Source organism: Oncorhynchus kisutch, linkage group LG19 (genome assembly GCF_002021735.2).
Source record: "Oncorhynchus kisutch isolate 150728-3 linkage group LG19, Okis_V2, whole genome shotgun sequence".
NCBI lineage: Eukaryota > Metazoa > Chordata > Actinopteri > Salmoniformes > Salmonidae > Oncorhynchus > Oncorhynchus kisutch.
This window is the reverse complement of record NC_034192.2, coordinates 6,239,939-6,264,143: the sequence shown is the minus strand read 5'-3', so window position 1 is coordinate 6,264,143 and position 24,205 is coordinate 6,239,939. Positions and strand designations below refer to the sequence as shown.

The following is a 24,205-nucleotide window of genomic DNA, read 5'->3' as shown; positions in this document are numbered from 1 at the left end:
ATCACATATAATAAATAACGTTCAATTGGGACCACTGGATGGGGTGATTTCTTTGAACTTAACATGTTATTTTATATCTATATGGCATCCTTTGAAGTAGTTATGGTGATTGATGTCTAGGGGCCTGGTTGAACTGGGGGGGTTGAGTGTTTGAACTTTTGGAACGTGTATGTCCCCCACCCCCAGTTTTATTGCCCTTATGTTTGTTATCTATGAATCAGGAATGTGTGTGTGTGTGTGTGTGTGTGTGTGGGGGGGGGGGGGGGGGGGGGGGTTAGAAACAAGGTCCCTTGGCATTGTGTCCATTTCAGGCTTTAAACAACAATTAAACAGCCATCTAAATAATGTTTCTCAGCCTAGTTTCCTATTTAGTTCTCTTTATATGTACAGGCACAGAGCTTCCAGATGGCTCCAGCCTAAGGATTTTCAGTGCATGTACACCTGGGGAGATTAGAACCCCAAAGAAAAGATCCTAAAGGTAATTTCGGATTCAGGTTTATCATGACAGCCGCTTTATGAAAGGCCTTTACTTATGGCTAAACAGCTTCTACACAGCTTATTAATTAATGATGTGGGCATACCCAGGATTTACAGGCAGGACGTTTGATCTACACATGGATGGAAAACTTACGGATTCAGGTTTATCATGACAGCCTCTTTATGAAAGGCCTTTACTTAGGGCTAAACAGCTTCTACACAGCTCATTAATTAATGCTGTGGGATGATGAAATTAGGTGTTTCTAGGAGGGCTTAAACAAATCTACAGTGAAACAAACATGTACACTTTACATACATATTTATTGACATTTAAAAAGACCACAGTAACATGACAGAATTTGTGCAAATGCGACGAAATCTGCTAGGGGATATTAAATGTACAACAGTAGTATTCTGTAACAAGCAATACGTGTTAAACATGTGGCACATGCAATCATGACAGCCTCTTTATGAAAGGCCTTTAACTATGGCTAAACAGTTTTCTACACATCTTATTAATTAATGATGTGGGCATACCCAGGATTTACAGGCAGGACGTTTGATCTACACAGGGAGGGAAAACTTACGGAGTTATGATGGAGCGGGCAAGCGTCTTTGAGTTGGTGAATTGGAAACGGATAATGGTCAGGGCTAACCAGCCCCTTTATCTGTAAGAAATAGTAAACATTTTGGGATTATAACATGTGTTAAAATGTAGGTACTAAATATTTTGAATTAAATCACTGGTTTTAAAAATGTATCTCACGCTTTAATGATAGGGGAAGAGGTAATTTCATATTTCGGCCAACACATCAAGATCTAACAGGGATGAGTGGGGATTCATAGTACAACAGGAGGCTTCTGTAACCGGCAATACGTGTTAAATATGTTTTACATACATCCACGACTGAAGGGTTTCACAAACTACCTTTAAAGGTTTTGTCAGAAAGTTGTAACAGGCCTCATTCAACAGTCTAGAGATGAACCTAGAGACACCAAAAACATCACCGCGTAGAGCAGCTTGGAGATTATTACCCATGTAAGTGGGGAGCAAAAGAGCGGATTTAACCAACTCTGTACAAACCCCGACACGGGGTATGATAACTCTGACGCGTACGTCTAATGATTATTGTAGATGTTTACAACTGAGGGAGTTGACAGTAGGTCAATGAGATGTATAAAGGCAAATTGACATAACGGACCTCAAAGACCAACAGCCTATTTAATAATATAGAATGCAGGGGTGTGTTCTGAACATGTAACCATTATAAAACAAAACAAAAAATGTATCGAAACACCCCCTAGTTAGGGACAGAACGTGGAGCATATACTTTAACACTATGTTACCACAGCTTTAGCGCAAACCCACAGCCCAGAATATTTAGCGGCCAGGACAGATTAAAAAAGAGATATAAGCGTGAATAAGTGAATCCCTCCTAATAGATATTTCTGAAGGCTACTGGTCATAGGTGATTGGGAAGTGACTGTTAGACGTAGATTCTCAGAAACAATTTATAGTCTTTCCTACAATGGTATGTTATAAAGTTTGTAATAATGTACAACTGTAGACCTCCAATGTTTTTACATAAAACACTAATGATGCATGTTTAAATAGTAGTACAATTTGGTCATTAATTCTACCACGTCTTTAAAACGTTTGTACTAAATATTTTGGAATTAAATCACTGGTTTTAAAAATGTATCTCACCCTTTAACGATGGGAAAATGTCCTTTCCAGACATCACCCCGGTCTGTCACGAAGAAAAAGACATGGAAAATCAGGGTGCGTGCATGAGTGTGCGTGTGACGGAGCAGCAGGAGTGTGTGTGTGTGTGCGTTTCAAAAACAAAGGGTGTGTGTGTGTGTGTTCAACAAGCATGCCCAAGCATGTAGCCCCATTCTATCTGTAGAGAATCGTTTGAAACCAAGGTGTGCACTATCATGCATAAGGCATGTCGAGATATCTGCCGATCACCCGGGGTTAAACATTGATATCTCTAAGCAGAGCCCGGGGCCCCCCACCCCGGTTGTAGACAGAATGTCTCGACATCCCCTCCTGTTGTTTGAATTCACCGCCATTGTTCTCTAAACCAAATATACAAGGTGTTGCATACAGGATATCTCCCGAAACTCATTCCGTACTTTCGATAGTTAGGGACAGAACGTGGAGCATATACTTTAACACTATGTTACCACAGCTTTAGCGCAAACACACAGGCCCGAATAGACAGATTAAAAAAGAGATGTGAATAAGTGAATCCCTCCTAATGGATATTTCTGAAGGCTACTGGACATAAGTGATTGGGAAGCGAATGTACACAAGTTATTTGTGTTTTAAACAGGGGGGACAACGTTTTAATTGATTTTTTATTTTATTTTTTATTATTATTTTTTAGGTATGATGGACAACTGACACAACGGGTGACTTGGATGCATTAGGGACTCTGAATGACATCGGTGTCACGCCCTGGTCTTAGTATTTTGTGTTTTCTATATTTATTTGGTCAGGCCAGGGTGTGACATGGGTTTATTTTGTGTTGTGTTTTTGTATTGGGGTTTTTTCGTAGGTTTTGGGATTGTGGCTTAGTGGGGTGTTCTAGCAAAGTCTATGGTTGCCTGAGGCAGTTCTCAATCAGAGGCAGGTGATTCTCGTTGTCTCTGATTGGGAACCATATTTAGGCAGCCATATTCTTTGAGTGTTTCGTGGGTGATTGTTCCTGTCTCAGTGTTTTGTATTCACCAGATAGGCTGTATAGGTTTTCACGTTCCGTTTGTTGTTTTGTATTGTTCGTGGTCATCTTCATTAAAGATGTATATTATCAACCACGCTGCATTTTGGTCTGACTCTCTTTCGACGGCGGAAAACCGTAACAATCGGAGGAACCGATGAAACAGACAGTATTATGTCTTTTTGTATGAAAGGTCTACGAACGTTGGAACATCTACAACTATTGAAGATGCAAAAAGGGGTTTTCAGAAATACATTGGGTTTGCAGATATGTATTATTATAAAAATAATATAACATTATTATCATCATCTAAAACACTTTAAAGGAGCTCTAATTCAAACATGCAAGGATATATACATATATATGATACGATTACCCACTTTAAAACAGTTGCTGCAATATCACTTCTCAATGTGTGTACATTTCAAGCTTTCAACAACAATAAACCAACCAGCTCAATAATGTTTCTCAGACTTACACACTGTTGAGTTTTCCTAGTTAGTAAAGAAACAACCACTAAGCCAAAACACAAAAAGTTGTAATATAATATGTATACAAGTCATTCTATACGGAAAACAGGTACATTTTGATTGATCAAGAATGCCCAATAGGTTTGTGTCACGCCCTGACCATAGTTTTCTATGTATGTTTATAGGTTTTGTTTGGTATGGGTGTGATCTGAGTGGGCATTCTATGCTGTATGTCTAGTTTGTCTTTTTCTGTGTTTGGCCTGATATGGTTTTCAATCAGAGGCCGGTGTTAGTCGTTGTCTCTGATGGGGAACCATATTTAGGTAGCCTGTGTTGCCATTGTTGTGTGATTGTCTATGTTAGGTGCTTGTGTCAGCACATTTGGTATATAGCGTCACGGTCGTTGTTAATTTATTGGCTTGTTCATTTTACTTTGTGTTTTCGTCATCCATTAAAACGATGCATTCACACCACGCAGCGCTTTGGCCGCTTCTTATGACCCATGACGATCGTGACAGCTTGATCTGATCCTCAACCCTATTACGAAAGCATATAATGCACAGTCATATGCAAAACCATAAAACTCTGACAAGAAAACAATGAAAACCTTAACACGACTACATGCATTGCCATTATTTTAGTTAACAGCCACCCATGGTGGAATTTTGTACTTTTTTCTTTGTACATGAAACAAGCATCCAAGGGGTGTGACAACCGTATTCCCAATGAGAAATATAGTCTAATAAAACAAATGTCTGCATAATGAAAGACATGTAGCCAACAATGTATTTAGAGCTGTTTTAAACGTGGATATTGTCAGTAAGGTCACGGAGACTAACAATAGACAATAGTTATTGTGGGAGGTTTAGGGTTAAAATATATGGGAAGGATCAGGAATGTTAGAGATTTGGTCACTTGGGCGATTTTGAAAGAGGGAGATTAGAACCACAAAGTAATAGGGTGGTAAGAGATCCTAAAGGTAATTTCGTATTTCGGTTTAGGTGTTATTAACTTTATGGAAAACAATATTCAAACTATGTGGATTATTCAAGATCTAACAGGGATGAGTGGGGATTCATAGTACAACAGGAGTCTTCTGTAACCTGCAATACGTGTTAAATATGTTTTACATACATCCATGACTGAATGGTTTCACAAACTCCCTTTAAAGGTTTTGTAAGAAAGTTGTAACAGGCCTCATTCACCAGTCTAGAGATGAACCTAGAGACACCAAAAACATCAACGTTTAGAGCAGCTTGGAGATTATTACCCATGTAAGGGGGGAGCAAAGAGCTGATTTACCTCTACGGTCAAATGCATCTATAGTTTTTAATGAAGTGGTCGCTGCATTCATTTAGATTATTTCAACATAGTCTAGAACCAGTAAGAACATAGATTGAATGATTGGCTTTGTGCTATTGAGCAAGAGGCCTGACCCATTTCTATGTAAGAAGCCACACTTTTTATATTCAGCTTCTGAATTAACTAACTCATAAATATGTTTTTAAGTCAGCTTAACGTATATACTAGTACAACATACTAGGTACATACACTTCAATCATTAGAATAATTTGCATAATGTAGTTCAGATAGAGCACGATCAGCAGGGCGGGCGATAGAGTACACAACTGTATCAACGGCTTGAATTTCTGACAAAATAATATTATCAATGTATACAATATATTTGTTTATTAGACCTACCAACATAGAACACAATAGTGTATATCATGGGTAACTCCCGTTTTCATGGTTAATTGATAGGTGTTCCATTCTGTGGACTGAGAATCCAAAATACTTTGCACAACATATTTCCTTGTTTCTAACACCCACACACACACACACACACACATACACACCCACACATACACACACACACACACACACACACACACACACATTCCTGCTTCATAGATAACAAACATAAGGGAAATAAAACTGGGGGTGTGGGGACATACACGTTCCAAAAGTACAAACACTCAACCCCCCCAGTTCAACCAGGCCCCTAGACATCAATCACCATGACTACTTCAAAGGATGCCATATAGATATAAAATAACACACACCCTCTAACACGTGACCACAGGAACAGGGGGGACGGGCCGGAGGCCCATATTTGGACATGCACACGTCATCATGACGCAGGGTCATAAATCAATAACTTTGACGCGTGCCGTCTACTTTAATCTCTCTGGTGCAGTTAATTTGAGTATCAAAATGTGCTGGTGGACTTCTGGTAAGGATCTTATAGTGAAAAAGTGTTGTGGACGTCCAACATCGTGGACAATTTTAATTGGGCGAGACTGAATTTGTTATCGGATATAATTATCGGCTGTCATCAGCATCGACCGAGGTAAAGACAGTTTCAAGTTGGATATTCAACGAATATTCACGCTTTCAAACCTCAATAGCTTTCAAACCACTTGAGTCACAGACTCCAAATAAGTGTCATTATGTTGGAAAATGTTCACACATTGCACAGGTCTTATTTTCACGATTTTGTAGGCCTCCTCTCTCGCACACGCTTTTTCAGTTCTGCCCACAAATGTTCTATAGGATTGAGGTCAGGGCTTTGTGATGGCCACTCCAATACCTTGACTTTGTTGTCCTTATGCCATTTTGCCACAACTTTGGAAGTGTGCTTGGGGTCATTGTCCATTTGGAAAACCAATTTTCAGGGGTGGAAGGAGTACTGTAAAATCCTAGTACTGTAGTACTGTTACTTACTAATGAAATTGTAATCAAGTAGTAGTAAAAGTACTGGTGTAAAAAACTACTCAAGTAAAAGTAAAAAGTACCACATTTAAAAAGTACTCAGAGTAAAAGTTACTTCAAAATAATTTGCTATTTCAATTTTGATGGTTATTTTTATTCTCCTTTTACAAAAATGGAAGTTCATGTTAAAAAGGTGTGGCAAATGTTCCAGAAAATAACCAACAAGATTGTAACAGATTTCCTCCTCTTCGTCTGAGGAGGCGTAACGATCGGACCAAAGCGCAGTGTGGTAAGTGTTCGTGATGACTTTAATTAAAGAAAGCACTGAACACTGAATCAAAACAATAAACGATGACGTGAATTTACAAAACTGAAACAGTACCGTGTGGCCCAAACACTCACACGGAAACAAACACCCACAAACCAAAAGTGAAACCCAGGCTACCTAAGTATGATTCTCAATCAGAGACAACTAACGACACCTGCCTCTGATTGAGAACCATACTGGGCTGAACACAAAAACCAACATAGAAAAACAAACAACTGCCCACGCCAACTCACGCCCTGACCATACTAGAACAAATAATAAAATAACAGAACTACGGTCAGAACGTGACAGTACCCCCCCCCCTCTCTCCGTCTTGACCCTACAGGTGCTCCAGCCTGTCCAGCGCTGCCAGAGCCTTCCTCCTGCCCAGCGCTGTCAGAGTCTCCCGTCTGTCCTGAGCCGCCAGAGTCTCCCGTCTGTCCTGAGCCGCCGGAGTTTCCCGTCTGTCCTGAGCCGCCGGAGTCTCCCGTCTGTCCTGAGCCGCCGGAGTCTCCCGTCTGTCCTGAGCCGCCGGTGTCTCCCGTCTGTTCTGAGCTGCCAGAGTCTCCCGTCTGTCCTGAGCCGCCGGAGTCTCCCGTCTGTCCTGAGCCGCCGGAGTCTCCCGTTTGTCCTGACACCTTTATGGATTTTGTTGTGTTTCTTGGTGGATTTTGGGTTGTTTGCTTTAGCATCTTATTTATTAAATGAGTCTATCTTGGCTCGCTTTGTAGTGAAGAATAGTCCAGCACAGCTAAAAAGACGCTCACAGGCGACAGATGCAGGCAGGCCTGTGTTGAGTTTGAGGGACAACTTCTTTATGTACAGAAACAAATGAAGTAAATCCATTTTGTCCGACGGACTAGTAAGATACCCATCCAGCTCCCCTGAACTTTCTGACCATTTCCCCTGTACCTTCTAATCCTCTTCATCAGATGAATGCTGCCTTAGATGCTCAGTCTCATCCTGTATGATTGTGTACGCCATACCTTTACATTGGAAACAACACAACGTTCACATATTCAGTGTTTCAGCAAACTCTTTTGTATGTGGCTGGCAACACACAATCATATTATTGACATTGCAATAGCTCTAACACAGACTTACACACTTGTTATTCTCAGATACTGAGATTGATTTGAGTTGTTCAAATACATTCAGACCTAACTAATTCTCTTATGTTGAGGTGAGTCAATGTCTGGCTGTACCCAAACATAGTTATATGCAAAGGTTGTTGTCCAGCACCTGTTGTCCAGCACCTAATGCAACTTAAATAATGAAGGAAAAGAAAAACAAACAATTAAAGAAAAGACTCAAAGACCAAAAGATATCATCATATGGACAATGGGGTTAAAACCTTTAGGAGTAAAGAAATCATACGGGCTATGATGACATCAGCTTTGTCAGTCCAAAACATCTTGAACTTTGGCAGAAGCATTAAGCTGTGGCTACTCCATTTCTCCAGAGCGCTTTTGGAGACCGCTCTGAATGGCTCTGATAAGTGGGAGGCATATTTGGAAAGATGCTAACAGCCTTTGAAGTTTTGTTTTTAGTAAGAAGATCACTGGCAGCAGCCACCCCATATGCGTGTTGGTCTCAGACTGTAGACGACTGAAGATGAAAATAGACAAACTGAAGGGTGTGCAATATAGAAGGGTAGTCAGGGGTCATTCTGAACCTTCTTTGAGTCCAGTAAGTGACATGACCAAGGAGCTATTGAAATGTGAAAGTTTACCATTTTAATGCAAAAATGTGTGAGATGAAAATGGACAATCTAAAGGGTATGAAATGTGTAAGCCCACGGAGTCGACATTCTGAACCTTGTTTGAAGTCAGTAGGTCATATGACCAAATTCAAAAATGTAAATAAATTATTTAAAATAGTGTGAGATGTAAATCGACCAAAAAAAAGTGTGTGCAATGTATGTCTATGCCATCAGGTTAACTACAACCTGTTTTGAAAGTTTTAGGAGTAATGGTTAAAGAGCTATTGAAATTTGAAACTGTCTTTACCTCGGTTCAGCATCGTGGCTAACTTGGCCAGGTTGGCCTATGAGAAAAGCTTGTAGCTAGCCATTTTAGACCAATATTTTTTAAACCATGGTCTCTAAGCAAAAGTTCACAAGTACAGCCCCCATGGGTTTTACAAGGTTTGAGACTGTGCCTTAAGCTTTAGTCACACTTCCCATGTTGAGAAAATGAAAGCAGAAATGCACGGTTAGACAGGCTGGGAGGTCACATCCTGTGACCAGCAATTAGAGAAGTTGTTGGGTTAATGAAAGCGTTAACACATTTTTCATCGTCCAGTTGGTACAAAGGTCAGTATTGTGCAAGAAAATCACAAAATCAAGTGGATATAGAAAATGAATTTGAATGAAAATGAATCACCAGTTTATAAGTCTACACACAAATTCTACAAATTAATAAAATGTAATATCTAAAATATAGTTGTTACAAAAGTATTCACCCCTTTTGTTTAGGCAATACTAAATTAGTTTAGGAGTAAAATGCTTCATAACAAATGACATACATTACATGGACTCCTCTATGTGAAATAATATGGGTTGACATTTTTGAATGACTACTCCTTCCTCTGTCCCACATACATACATCTGTAATGTCCCTCAATCAAGTATTGCATTTTAAGCACAGATTTAACTACAAAGACCAGGGAGCTTTTCATAAAGCCTTATAGGGAAACAAAGATTGGTGAATTGGGTAACAATAACAAATCAGACATTGAATATCTCTTTAAGCATAGTCATGTTAATAATAATAATAATAATGCTGTGGATGATGTAGCATACTAAACCACCCAGACACAACAAAGATATAGTTATCTTTTCTGAACCGAGCTGCAGGACAGAAATGAAGCTGCTTAGGGATGTCACCATAAGGCCATTGGGGATTTTAAAACAGCTACAGAGTTAATTGGCTCTGAAGAGAGAAAACGGGATGGATCAACAACATTGTAGTGACTCCACAATAAATACCTAAACGACAGAGGGAAAAGAAGAATATAAATATACAGAATATGCATCCTGTATGCAACAAGGCACTAAAGTAATACTGCAAAAAAAATTATACACTTTTAGGCCTTAATAAATCTTCTTATGGCTGAGATCCCGCTAACGGGATCGATATGACAACAGCCAGTGAAAGTGCAGGGCGCCAAATTCAAAACAATAGAAATCCCATAATTAAAATTCCTCAAACATATAGGTATTTCACACCATTTTAAATATACACTTCTCGTTAATCCCACCACAGTGTCTGATTTCAAATAGGCTTTACGGCGAAAGCACCACAAACGATTATGTTAGGTCAGCACCTATTCACAGAAAAACACAGTAATTTTTCCAGCCAAAGGGAGGAGTCACAAAAATCAGAAATAGAGAGAATGAATCACAAACCTTTGATCTTCATCAGATGACACTCATAGGACTTCATGTTACACAATACATGTATGTTTTGTTCGATAAAGTTCCTATTTATATAAAAAAATCTCAGTATACATTGGCGCGTTATGTTCAGTAGTTCCAAAACATCCGGTGATTTTGCAGAGCCACATCAATTTACAGAAATACTCATCATAAATGTTGATGAAAATACAAGTGTTATACATGGAACTTCAGATACACTTCTCCTTAATGTAACCGCTGTGTCAGATTTCAAAAAAGCTTTATGGAAAAAGCAAACCATGCAATAATCTGAGTATGGTGCTCAGAGACCAAAACAGCCAAACAGATATCTGCCATATTGTGCAGTCAACAGAAGTCAGAAATAACATTATAAATATTCACTTACCTTTGATGATCTACATCAGAATGTACTCCCAGGAATCCCAGTTCTACAATAAATGTTTGTTTTGTTCCAAATAGCTCCTTTTTTTAGCGCGTTCAGTACACAAATCAAAATTAATGACGCGCGTTCACTAGGAGCAGACGAAAAGTCAAAAAGTTCCGTTACAGTCCGTAGAAACATGTCAAACGATGTATAGAATCAATCTTTAGGATGTTTTTAACATAAATCTTCAATAATGTTCCAACCAGAGAATTGCTTTGTCTGTAGAATTTCAATGAAACAGAGCTCGCTCTCACGTGAACGAGCGTCACGAGCTCATGGCATTCTGGCAGACCTCTGACTCATTCTGCCAACTTTCACAGTAGAAGCATCAAACAAGGTTCTAAAGACTGTTGACATCTAGTGGAAATCTTAGGAAGTGCAACATGACCAATATCCCACTGTATCTTCAATAAGGAGTTGAAAAACGACCAACCTCAGATTTCCCACTTCTTGGTTGGATTTTTTCTCAGGTTTTTGCCTGACATATGAGTTCTGTTATACTCACAGACATCATTCAAACAGTTTTAGAAACTTCAGAGTGTTTTCTATCCAAATATACTAATAATATGCATATATTAGCAACTGGGACTGAGTAGCAGGCAGTTTACTCTGGGCTCCTCTGGGCACCTTATTCATCCAAGCTACTCAATACTGCCCCCAGCCATAAGAAGTTAATGCAAAGCCTTATCAGAAATGTCCAACATGCTAACTGGTTGTAATTACACACGTCGAAATTGCACAGTTGCTAGTTCCGACTAGGAGGTGAACATGGCATAAACAGGCAGAAATCCTAGACAACAAAAAAAAACTGCTTCAGTCTGCTTTACACTGGCAAGGAATTCACCTTTCAGCAGGACAAATCTATACTGGAGTTGCTTACCAGGAAGACAGTGAATGTTCCCGAGTGGCCAAATGACAGTTTTGACTTTAATCTGCTTGAAAATCTATGGCAAGATTTAAACTGCTGTTTAATCATGATTCCCAACACCTTGACAGAGCTTGAAGAATTTTGAAAACAAGGGGCAAAAATGTCACAATGCAGGTTTGCAAAGCTCTTTAGAGACTTACTCAATAAGACACAGCTGTAATCGCTGCCAAATGTATTTCTAACATGTATTGACTCAGGGGGTGAATAGTTATCGAATATATATAATATAATAGATATAATAGAAATATAATATGAGTGTTTTAATTTTCATTAATTACGTTTATTTTTTGAAAAATGTCTTCCAATTTAACACTACAGAGTATTTTGTGTAGATCATTGAGAGAGAGAAAAAACTAACAATTCAATGAATTTCAATCCCACTGTGTAACGCAACAAAATGCGGAAAAAATACAAGCGGGTGAATATTTATGATACCCACTCTGGTATGCACGGCTGAGTGTTGTTTTCTGTCACATGCGGAAATGATCGGAAGAGTTTCTATGTCTTTATAAATTGCACTCAAGGTCGGTCTGTCTGTGTTGTAACTTTTCCTTATTGTTGACAATATGTTTTGGTTCATGGACATGAAGGGAATGTGCTTTTTACCAGTTTTTTTGGTCATCTGGTCATCCAGCACGTTTATTGTCTCCTACATAATTGCATTGTTCGAGCATGATTTGGGTTTCATCTTACCCTATATAAGGTAAGTAAGAATTTAGAACAAAATTATAGGCTATTATTTTTGTTGCTTATTAGTTTTTATTTTCCACGAACTGCCTTTCTTTATCAAACCGTTAATAAGATTACACATGTAGTGGAGGGATAGGCCTGCGCCTTATCAATTACGTAGTACAATATACAAATCGTGCACAAAGTAGCCTAGACAAACGCAAAGCAAGTGAAATATATTCACAGCCTAGTTTCAACAGAATCTAATTTGTCAGGCATCAAGAGCGCTCAGCTCTCAACTGGGTACCAGTACATGCTAATCAATGCAACAATGGGTATGCAACCCAAGTAGGCTGGTCGACTTCGATGTCTTGGTTGAATATTGACGATGCGCAATTCAATCATCATGCTTTGTTTGAATAAACATGCCTAAAGGCTTCCCAAAACACATTCCCAATTAAACATTGACCGCAAGGATTGCATCACAATGATTTGTCTCAATCGGCTGGGCATTCACATATCGGTCATTGTACAGTAGCCTACAGAAACACTGCTAGTTTATAAAGTTTCTTGCTAGGTGCGCAATGAATTGGGGGAACTCAGACCTCAACAATTCTCCTGATGTGGATTAACATTGTTGTGGACTAAGAACATCCCATTTGTTCTGTTTTTCTGTTAAATAGTGTGCTTTTGAGAGTCAAAACCTAAAAATCTGTCGGAAAATATATAGAAAACAGAATTTTTCCTTTCCTTCGCTGGGAGGGCCGTTTGGGAAATTTAGGGCAACATTACAGTATACCCACTTTTCCAGGCACCATAACACCACTGGTTACATACAATGTGATACAATTTCCCTTAATAATTACAGCTTTTGATGAGTGCTAATAAAAACATATTTCCATTACACACACTGATTTAAATAATAAAGAAGTCAAATCAAATGTTATTTGTCACATGCTTCGTAAACAACAGATGTAGATTAACTGTATAAGTGAAACATGTATCACATTGAAGCCAGTGATGTAGTGATGCCTAGAGAAATGGGTATACGGTGTATAGCCTCCACTACACCCCCGACTGTAGCGACAAAAATAAATCAGTTTGGTTTTCCCCAGTTCAGACCAATACTTGGCTGCCACCCACAGTCATTGGCTGCTACCCAGGTCCTAGCGCCTAGAACCCTAGAGGGCGTAGTTCTTCCTGATGTCGTATGACAAACAACTTCAAAGGAATAATAACACAATCTTGTGCCTGTTGGGCTACCCAGGTCCCAGCTGTGTAGCCAACTGCGTAGAGGCCTGTGAACTACTTACTAGCCAGTGTGTTTCCTTACTTGACTTTTAAAGGGGACAAGCTCTTACACTAAAAGGGCATTGTCAACATGTTCACAATTTCACAGTATTGTTCCAACCTCATAGTGTGGAAATATAAAGCACAGAAAAAAATCTAGTTTTGGACTGCACTGGGCCTTAAACATATCAACAGTTTTAAAATGCCCTCTAGACACTGCAGAATTACATCCATTAAACCTGAACTCTTCTTTTCTTTAGTGAAATTGGGGCTGAACCCCCAGAGAGTTGTATCTTTGGCTTGATGACGGTCATCACTGCATTTGCAGGTGAGCACAGAAAGACACTAAACCCATGAAAGGCCTTTTGTTTTTGTCTTAGCTTAAACAACCTCATGGGTTTTTCCAGTTCAGCAACTATGCCAAACGCTTTAGTAACACTTCACATTTTTTTGAAAATTAAAGTAGAAATGCATGGTAACAAAAGGTTGGGATCAATGGTATAATATCATTTTACTGAGTATTACATATAAGTTCCCTATGTTTTAAAGTGCAAATTAAATAAATGCATAAATATTGCATGTTTTACATTGCCCTACAGTAACCTGTGAGCGAATACTGTCTAAATGTGACATTTTAAAATAAAAACATTCACTCCATGTGCCATACCAAATCCTCTACAGGTATGGCCACCATGTATACCAGATACAAGTTTGTGGAGAAGCTCAATGAGACAGCAGGTGGTGTGCCCCCAGCACTGAACCAGGGTGCATTCTGGATTGGAATGCTTTCTTGTTTGGGGATGTGTTTTGTCGCTACTTTCCAGGTAGGTTGTCACCTCTTAAGTGAGAAGATGGAGTGTCATATTCAATACATGATCTCTCTGGTGTGTTCTTTTACCCCAGGAAACAACAATTATTCAAGTTCATGATGCAGGTGCAATACTCTTCTTCGTTTCTGGTGTGTTGTACACCATCCTCCAGTCCATTATATCCTATAAGGCCTTCCCCTATGGATGTTCCTTGGCCTTGTGTCGTGTGCGCACAGGAATGGCAACCATGGCCTTCCTGGCAGTCCCCCCCAGTATCCTTGAAAACAATAGTAATCCATTGTGTTTAAATTATTTTAATCATGAATGATCATTGTTTTATCAAATAAAAGGTCTCCTTCATTTTTCAACCAGCTATTATCTGTGCCTTACTGCATAGAACTGAAGACAAGGTACAGTATGAGCACATCTTTACCAAGAACACAACTCACACAAACAACAAAGATGGACAACATTCTGGATCCATATACAGTTGAATTTGGAAGTTTACATACAATTAGGTTGGAGTCATTTAAACTCGTTTTTCAACCACTCCAACCACACAAGTAATTTGTCCAACAATTGTTTTCAGACAGATTATTTCACTTAAAATTCATTGTATCACAATTCCAGTTTGTCAGACGTTTACATAGACTAAGTAGACTGCATTTAAACAGCTTGGAAAATTCCAGAAAATGATGTCATGGCTTTAGAAGCTTCTGATAGGCTAATTGACACCATTTGAGTCAATTGGAGGTGTACCTGTGGATTTATTTCAAGGCCGACCTTCAAACTCAGTGCCTCTTTCCTTGATGGGAAAATCAAAAGAACTCAGAAGAAAAATTGTAGACCTCCACAAGTCTGGTTCATCCATGGGAGCAATTTCCAAATGCCTGAAGGTACCACGTTCATCTGTACAAACAATAGTACGCAAGTATAAACACCAGGGGACCACGCAGCCGTCATACCGCTCAGGAAGGAGATGCGTTCTATCTCCTAGAGATGAACGTGCTTTGGAGCGAAAACTGCAAATCAATCCCAGAACAACAGCAAATTACCTTGTGAAGATGCTGGAGGAATTGGGTACAAAGTATCTATATCCACAGTAAAACGAGTCCTATACGACATAACCTGAAAGGCCGGTCGGCAAGGAAGAAGGCACTGCTCCAAAACCGCCATAAATAGCCAGACTACGGTTTGCAACGGCACATGGGGACAAAGATCATACTTTTTGAGGACAAAGATTGTACTTTTTGGAGAAATATCCTCTGGTCTGATGAAACAAAAATAGAACTGTTTGGCCATATTGAACATCATTATGTTTGGAGGAAAAAGGGGGAGAAGCACGGGGGTGGCAGCATCATGTTGTGGGGGTACTTTGCTGCAGGAGGGACTGGTGCACTTCACAAAAGAGATGGCATCATGAGGAAAATTATGTGGATATATTGAAGCAACATCTCAAGACATCAGTCAGGAAGTTAAAGCTTGGTCGCAGATGGGTCTTCCAAATGGACAATGGCCCCAAGCATACTTCCAAAGTTGTGGCAAAATGGCTTAAGGACAACAAAGTCAAGGTATTGGAGTGGCCATCACAAAGCCCTGACCTCAATCCCATAGAAAATTTGTGGGCAGAACTGAAAAAGCGTGTGCGAGCAAGGAGGCCTACAAACCTAACTCAAGTTACACCAGCTCTGTCAGGAGGAATGGGACAAAATTCACCCAACTTATTGTGGGAAGCTTGTGGAAGGCTACCTGAAACGTTGACCCAAGTTAAACAATTTAAAGGAAATGCTACCAAATACTAATTGAGCGTATGTAAACGTCTGACCCACTGGGAATGTGCTGAAAGAAATAAAAGCTGAAATAAATCATTCTCTCTACTATTATTCTGACATTTCACATTCTTAAAATAAAGTGGTGATCCTAACTGACCTTAGACAGGGAATTTTTTACTAGGATTAAATGTCAGGAATTGTGAAAAACTGAGTTTAAATGTATTTGGCTAAGGTGTATGTAAACTTCCGACTTCAACTGTAGGCTTCATAGGCCAGAGAAGCTATACGTGACAATATCAGTCTCTATCCGACCCTTCCTGTTATTACAGGACAATGTGTTCCATCTGGTGAGTGCTGTGAGTGAGTGGATCATGGTCTTCAGCTTCATCTTCTTCTTCTTCACCTACATCCATGACTTTAAAGTGAGTTTTCTGTCATTGTGGTGTGAATGATTGTCATTTTCTTCTCCTTTATGAGTTATTCCTCTTTGTCTTGTTTTTTTACAGAAGTTTACTCTGAAGCTGAGAACAGAGTTTGTTTCCTGACAAAGCAGAGATGTTCCATCGGGTTTAAGTCCGGGCTCTGGCTGGGCCACTCAAGGACATTTAGAGGCTTGTCCCGAAGCCACTCCTGCGTTGTGTTGTCTGTGTGCTTAGGGTCGTTGTCCTGTTCGAAGGTGAACCTTCACCCCAGTCTGCGATTCTGAGTGCTCTGGAGCAGGTTTTCATCAAGGATTTCTATGCATCTTTCCCTAGATCCTCACTAGTCTCCCAGTCCCTGCCACTGAAAAACATCCCCACAGCATGATGCTGCTACCACCATGCTTCATTGTATTCCTCCAAACGAGATTCTTGGCATTCAGCCCAAATAGTTCAATGTTTGTTACTTCTGACCAGAGAATCTTGTTTCTCATTATCTGAGAGTCCTTTAGCTGCCTTTGGGCAAACTCCAAGCAGGCTGCCTTTTTCTGAGGAGTGGCTTCTATCTGGCCACTCTACCATAAAGGCCTGATTTGTGGAGTGCTGCAAAAATGGTTGTCATTCTGGAAGGTTCTCCCATCTCCAAAGAACTCTGGAGCTCTGACAGAGTAACCATCAAGTTTTTGGTTACCTTCCTGACCAAGGTCCTTCTCCCCCGATTGCTCAGTTTGGCCAGGTGGCCAGCTCTAGGAAGAGTCTTGGTGGTTCCAAACTTCTTCCATTTAAGAATGATGGTGGCCAGTTTTCTTGGGGACCTTCAATGCTGCAGAAATGTTTTGGTACCCTTCCCCAGGTCTGTGCTTCAACACAAACCTGTCTCAGAGCCCTACAGACAATTGCTTTGACCTCATGACTTGGTTTTTGCTCTGACATTCACTGTCAACTGTAGGACCTTATATAGACAGGTGTGTGCCTTTCCAAATCATATCCAATCAATTGAATTTACCACAGGTGGACTCCAATCGAGTTCTAAAACCATCTCAAAGACAATCAATGGAAACAGGATCCACCTGAGCTCAACTTCAAGTCTCATAACAAAGGATCTGAATACTTATTTAAGTAAGGTATTTAAAATAAATAAAAAAAAGTGTTTTTGCTTTGTCATTATGGGGTATTATGTGTAGATTGATCAGGAAAATATCCATTTTAGAATAAGGCTGTAACGTAACAAAATGTTGAAAAAAGGGAAGGTGCGAATACTTTCCAAATGAACTGTATGAGATTATCTGAATGATTACTTGATTAATACATCCTGTGAACAGCAATTCTAGAATTTGTTGGGTTAATGAAAAACTCATCCAGGTGGTAAAGGTCAGTATTGAACAAGAAAATCACAAGATCAAGTTAAGAAAATGAATTTCACGCATCACTAGTTTATGGATAGAGGCTGTATGTATATTTACCTACTCCAAGGTTAATTGTTTTATATTAGAATGTAAATATTTTTCTAGTTAGGTATTTTTCTCAAGAAAAACTATTGTTTCTCAGGGTATTTAGGCATATCTATGGAATAACTCAGAATACATACAGGGCTACTGTATGTGAAGTATTTCTATGTTCCCAACAACAAAAAAACTGTTTGAATAAAATTATGTCCACATATCTTTAGGTAAAATGTGGTCTTTATTTTTACAGCTAAACTGCATAAACACTCAGATCTCAATGCTGCTTGCCTTGCGCTTGTGAACAACGTGCTTTCCAATCTTCTAACACCTCTCCATCTACCCACTTTCTTAATCAATTGAAAAAAATCCATCATTGCAGTGTTCTACCCAGAGACAACTACAAACAATGTGAAGATGAATTGGATCTCTGAGCATTTGTTTGGATGAGAGATGTTGTATAAAACTCTTGTCTTAACGGCATAATGCAGAGGGAATCAATGGCCTGAAAGCCTTGCTAACATGGTTAGTCACACATAGTTACATCTGGGATTAAGATGCACCATTTTAGAAGATTGAGGGCAATTCACATTAGGTACTACTGTTAATTTGGCCTTACACAGTACCATTGCTCACAAGTAGTGGTGTTCTTTCCATTATATATTTACCCAAAAGTGCAATTTTCTTAATTTATCCTTCACATTGTTCACTCCAGGAACATTTACATTTCAACAGTGTAATGTCTCAATTAAAAACTAATAATCGGCCAGAGAACAGTCCTCAACATTTCTGCTTGACATCCTTCATACAGCAGTTGTAGTATAAAATAGTACCCATCAAATGTTATCACAAACATTATTATGGACATGAGATACACTTGTGAGAGGGTGATAAGTTGTAACATGCAGACATCACTGTCAAAATAATATAACAAATGTCACTAAAGCACAATTACATTTGTCTTTTAGCAGACACTCTTATCCAGAGCGACTTACAGGAGCAATAAGTGCTTTGCTCAAGGGCACAGACAGATGTTTCACCTAGTTGGCTCTGGGATTCCAACCAGCAACATTCCGGTTACTGGCCCAACGCCCTTAACCGCTAGACTACCTGCCGCCCCACAATCTCTTTCAAAGGCATTGGAATGTTCACATGATACTGACATGGGGCAGAGGCATGTTTGCCCAGTGCAATCTTAAGAAAATAATGGTCAATTACTAATCGATTATCTGGTTAGTACTTTCCATGGTTGTCATTACTGCTAAACTATGTAAATGAAGACACACCATGTCCATGACCAATCAAATGTTTCAGGAGAAGAAATGGAAACAAAAATATAACATTCACAAGATCAGTGGCTGACCTGGACATAAACATTATCAGGTCTTTCTCGTTGACATTCACTCTATCTACAATGCGATTTCAGCTACTTAACAATCTGCCTGTTTTTGTAAGTCCCATGCATCCCTGCAGATCCCTTCCACAGAAGTGGGACTTTCTGTCTGGTAGCACTGTAGTTCTGCCTGTCAAGCACACTGGCATCTAGTCCTTCTGTGCCCCTGCAGCAGCACAGTGGAAAAGGCCTGGAGCACAGGTGACAGGGAAGGAAGTTCCCTATAGGCAGCTTCATGGCTAAGACAGCAGATCAATCGCTGAAAGATGACTCACTGCCATCGTCGCTGTCATCATCGTGATCCAGTGTTTTCTTTTTGACGGCATCAGGCACAGGTGCATCTGGTGTGCTGCATACAGAAACATGTAGCAATCACCACGGTTATTTAAAATACATTTTATGACATTCAGATGTGGGTATGAAACAAAACGTATTGGATTACGAGGTATGAGAATACAGATATTACTAAGACGTAATGTAAACACACTCACTCAAGCAGGTTGGGATCCAAACCTTCCTGGACCATTTTATTCTTTATCGCCATAACCGGAACACCCTGTTTTTGAATAGTTTTCTAAATTACGGATTTCATTGAACAGATTTCACATTTCTACAGAATATGACAATGTATAGAGAGAGACTTACCACTTGCACCATCTTGAGATATCTGGCATAGCGTGGGTCCTTGGCCACAGTCATCCAACTGTCTCCTGCTGCTCTTGGTTCTGTTATGTTTGGAGAAGCCTACAATAGAGTCAATACTGCAATTCAGTATTTCCATCGTGCACAAATACACCAAGTCTTTAAGTTATTGCTCCATCAAAATGGATATGTTGAAATCCCAGGAGGTTGGTGGCACCTTAATTGGGGAGGACGGGCTCGTGGTAATAGCTGGAGCGGAATCAGTGGAATGGTATCAAATACATCAAACATGGTTTCTTAGTGTTTGATGCCGTTAAATTCGCTCCGTTCCGGCCATTGTTATGAGCCGCCCCCCCCCCCTCAGCAGCCTCCACTGATTTAAATATATGTAGTTGTGTGCATAAGCCAACTACACAATTACTGTGTGTGTGGTGCCATCAGAAAGTATTCACAATACTCCACAATGACAAAGTGAAAACATGTTTAGACATTTTTACAAATATATAGAAAATTAAATACAGAAATATCTCATTTACATATGTATTCACCCGAGTTAATACTATGTGAAAGCACCTTTGGCAGCAATTACAGCTGTGAGTCGTCTTCAATGTCTGTCAGCTTTGCACTTCTGGATTTTAGGATTTTCTCCCTTGCAGATTTTCTCAAGCTCTGTTAAATTAGATAGGGAACAGCAATCTTCAAGTCTTTCCACAGATTTAATGGTATCAAAGTCTGGTCTATGGCTGGGCCACTCAAGCACTTTGACTGTATGCTTTGGGTCATTGCCCTATTGGAACGTAAATCGTTGCCCCAGTCTAAGGTAGTTTGCAGGTTCTCAACAAGGATTTGCCTGTATTTGGCTCCATTCATTGTTCCCTCTATCCTAACCAGTCTCCCTGCCACTGAAAAGCATCCCCATAGCATGATGCTGCCACCACCATGCTTCACAGTAGGGATGGTGTTAGACGGGTGATGAGCTGTGCCAGGTTCTCTCCCGGCATAGCGCTTTGCATTCAGGCCAAAGAGTTATATTTTTGTCTCAGATCACATAATCTTTTGTCTTATGAGCTCAGTCTTTCATGTGCCTTTTTGCAAACTCCAGGCGTGCAGTCATGTGCCTTTTTCTCAGGAGTGGCTTCCGTCTGGTCCCTCTCCCATAAAACCCAGATTGTTAAAGTGCTTTAGAGACTGTTGTCCTTCTGACAAGTTCTCCCATCTCAGCCAAGGAACTATGTAGTTCTGTCAGAGTGGTCATTTGGGTCTTGTGACCTCCCTGGCAGAGTCTGGGTAGTTCCATATTTTCATCTCAAGGATTGGATGCACCTGAGCTCAATTTGGAGTGTCATAGCAAAAGGGTGAGAATACTTATGTAAATGAGACATTTCTATATTTCATTTCCAATAAATTAGCAAACATTTCTAAAAACATGTTTTCACTTTGTCATTATGGGGTATTGTATATAGATGCAGGATAAAATATATAATTAAAATCAAGGGTATGAGTACTTTCTGAAGGCACCGTGTGTGTGTGTGTGTGTGTGTGTGTGTGGGTGGGGGGTGGGTGGGGAATAGGGCGCGTTACCTCAGAAGGTGGCAATGGCACAGGCACAGCTATAGGGGTCTCTGGTTGACTTGGGACCACAACTGCGACTGGACCATTAACCTCTGTAGCTGGCCGCTGACCAACACCCTCCACCCTGACATCCTCCAAACCAGGAATAGAGGAGAGCTACATAGAACAAAATCAGGACGCACTGACATTATCATATTGGTATGCCCAGAGCAGCAAAGCACATAACAGTAGAACAACATCAAAGACAAGAGTAAAGTCATATTATTGTATACAAAACACATACAGAAGCTGGGTTACCTACCTTTGCTTCCAAAATGCTGAGGGTAGTTTCAATCTGCTGTATCCGAAGAGATATGCATGCAAGTTTCTCTTCGCAAACTGTCGAAAAACGATTGAGAAAGCGGACAGTGTGCACTATGAACTGGTTGAGATAGGCAACGACTCTCCTCTGTTGTATGGCTGGGACCTGTGACCATATCATTCAGTATCATGGGAAAAATACAATGTTTATTTACTTACAGAGTTGGGGAGTTCAAAAACATTTACTCCACATACTCGTTAGATACAACATTTACTTGATTACATTATTTGGCTTGTTTACAAAACAAGCTGACCCTATCATGGCTAATTTAGCTACAGTAGCCACCAAGATAACTTCGGCTACGGAAAACACTCACCTTGGTCAGATCTATTCCTGATCCCACAATAGGTAAACCGTCCTCGTCCATGTTTTTATCGTTTTGGCAAACTATCGATTAACTCGCTATTACTTTGTTTAATAGTAATATCTTACTGAAAATCTGCAAAAGCGAAATCGACATTTTATTACGCCTCATGTGACTTCACTGTGACCCAAGTCTGACGTCACTATTCTTCTGCTCTTCCGGGTATATCAGCCAATGAGGTGCTTAGTTTTCTACTTCTTTATTGGAAATCAAAATGAACCCAAGTCTGAAGGTGCATACCTCCATCTCCTGAACTGGAGGGTTAACAGTTCATTGCCACAAATGTAGTGTGTTCAATGCACCACAAGGAGGGAGTACAGTATAATGGTTAATACATGTGCAGTGTCTCAAAACAAGTCACAATTCTGTTGATCCAGGCAAGGAGGACTTAGTTACTGTGTAAAATGGTTTGCAGAGATGATGAGTTAATGGATAAAGCCATCAACACAAATTATTTGACAACTTAATTTTGATGATGCCTCAGATGCTATCGTCTTTTAGAGACAACCCACAATGTGAGTGCACGCACGTGTGTTGCATTGGATCATGCCTGATTACAGGACACAGGAAACCAAAAATGCTGTCCAACTTGACCTCAATCTGAACTCTACAACGATTCCAACCGTTTGATTTGAAATGGAACCCTCTAACCTGACCCAAGAGCAAACTGAAGCCATAGTCCATGCCCAGCATTGCCCACCTGATCATGAAACAAATCTGAAAGCCCAGTCCATGCCAATTCAACCTAGTTCAACAGGCAGGAACAGTCTCTGCCCAGTTTCAAAAAAATTGTTATGAAGAACTCAACAAAAAAATCTAAACTGACCTCCTGAGTCAGAACCTATCCAGAGAGTGTTGGGAGCAGATCACTTTTTAAACCAGCAGCATATTGATTTATACGGGACTGTAATTGCTTCAGTGTGTCCTGGATGACTCCCCCATAATTGAGGCCTGGCAGAGCCTCTTCCCTGGACATACTCTGAGCCAGGCAGCGGGCAGAGGAGTACCGCAACACCCCCCCCCCCCCCCACACACACACCCTCCGCCAAGCAGTGAGCAGTGGATGGTTACCCCCTTACCCCCAAGCCACTCTATCATACCGTGAGGAGTGAACTGCTCTGTTAGAGCTTCCTGTGCTTGGCCCTCCTATGTTGAACATAATAAACAGCTCCCTATCCACCAGATGTGTACCAAACTCACTAAAAGTGGCAGTAATAAAGCCTCTGGTGAAAAAGACAAACCAGAAAATATAAAAAACTCTCGGCCTATATTGAATCTCCCATTCCACTCAAAAATGGTAGAAAAATCTGTAGCGCAGCAACTCACTGCCTTCCTGAAGACAATGTATAAAACGCTTCAGTCTGGTTTAAGACCTCATCATAGCACTGAGACTGCACTCGTGAAGGTGGTAAATAACCTTTTAATGGTGTCAGACCAAGGCTCTGCATCTGTCCTTGTGCTCCTAGACCTTAGTGCTGCTTTTGACACCATCGATCATGATATTCTTTTGTAGAGATTGGAAACCCAAATTGGTCTACACAGACAAGTTCTGGCCTGGTTTAGATCTTATCTGTCGGAAAGATATCAGTTTGTCTCTGTGTATGGCTTGTCCTCTGACAAAGTAACTGTAAGTTTCGGTGTTCCTAAAGGTTCTGTTTTAGGACCACTATAGTTTACACTATATATTTTACCTCTTGGTGATGTTATTCGCAAACATAATGTTAACTTTCACTGCTATGTGGACGATACACAGCTGTACATTTTGATGAAACATGGTGAAGCCCCAAAATTGCCATCTCTGGAAGCCTGTGTTTCAGACATAAGGAAGTGGATGGAGGCAAACGTTTTACTTTTAAACTCAGACAAAACAGAGATGCTAGTTCTAGGTCCCAAGAAACAAAGAGGTCTTCTGTTGGATCTGACAATTTATTTTGATGGTTGTACAGTCGTCTCAAATAAAACTGTGAAGGACCTCAGCGTTACTCTGGACCCTGATCTCTCTTTTGA

At 40.1% G+C, this 24,205-nt stretch overlaps 2 protein-coding genes across 2 annotated transcripts; one reads left to right on the top strand and one right to left on the bottom strand.

The window, feature by feature from the left end:
* The first annotated feature begins 11,889 nt into the window (after positions 1-11,889).
* LOC109896671 (DNA damage-regulated autophagy modulator protein 1-like) lies at positions 11,890-18,088 on the top strand. Its single transcript, XM_020490969.2, has 7 exons — positions 11,890-12,168; positions 13,685-13,752; positions 14,106-14,248; positions 14,328-14,505; positions 14,606-14,643; positions 16,335-16,427; positions 16,512-18,088. Exons 1-7 carry the CDS (start codon positions 12,032-12,034, stop codon positions 16,548-16,550), a joined length of 696 nt encoding a protein of 231 aa, XP_020346558.1. The 5' UTR covers positions 11,890-12,031; the 3' UTR covers positions 16,551-18,088.
* LOC109896672 (WASH complex subunit 3) lies at positions 17,657-22,349 on the bottom strand. The gene is made up of 6 exons (XM_020490970.2): positions 22,151-22,349; positions 21,775-21,939; positions 21,483-21,629; positions 19,905-20,003; positions 19,751-19,815; positions 17,657-19,608 (listed from the first exon to the last, which is right to left on the bottom strand). The coding sequence occupies exons 1-6, from the start codon at positions 22,199-22,201 to the stop codon at positions 19,512-19,514; spliced, it is 624 nt and encodes a 207-aa protein (XP_020346559.1). The 5' UTR covers positions 22,202-22,349; the 3' UTR covers positions 17,657-19,511.
* Between the last annotated feature and the right edge of the window lie 1,856 nt (positions 22,350-24,205).

What these genes read in the sequence shown, in the direction of transcription:
- LOC109896671 (XM_020490969.2), top strand. Translation starts at nt 12,032, where the DNA reads ATGTTTTGGTTCATGGACATGAAGGGAATGTGCTTTTTACCAGTTTTT. An exon ending in GTTTTGTCGCTACTTTCCAG is followed by an intron (nt 14,249 to 14,327) that starts GTAGGTTGTCAC and finishes CTTTTACCCCAG; the next exon opens with GAAACAACAATTATTCAAGT. An exon ending in TGCATAGAACTGAAGACAAG is followed by an intron (nt 14,644 to 16,334) that starts GTACAGTATGAG and finishes CTGTTATTACAG; the next exon opens with GACAATGTGTTCCATCTGGT.
- LOC109896672 (XM_020490970.2), bottom strand. Translation starts at nt 22,201, where the DNA reads ATGGACGAGGACGGTTTACCTATTGTGGGATCAGGAATAGATCTGACC. An exon ending in TCAGCATTTTGGAAGCAAAG is followed by an intron (nt 21,630 to 21,774) that starts GTAGGTAACCCA and finishes TGTTCTATGTAG; the next exon opens with CTCTCCTCTATTCCTGGTTT. An exon ending in TTGGATCCCAACCTGCTTGA is followed by an intron (nt 19,609 to 19,750) that starts GTGAGTGTGTTT and finishes TTCTGTATGCAG; the next exon opens with CACACCAGATGCACCTGTGC.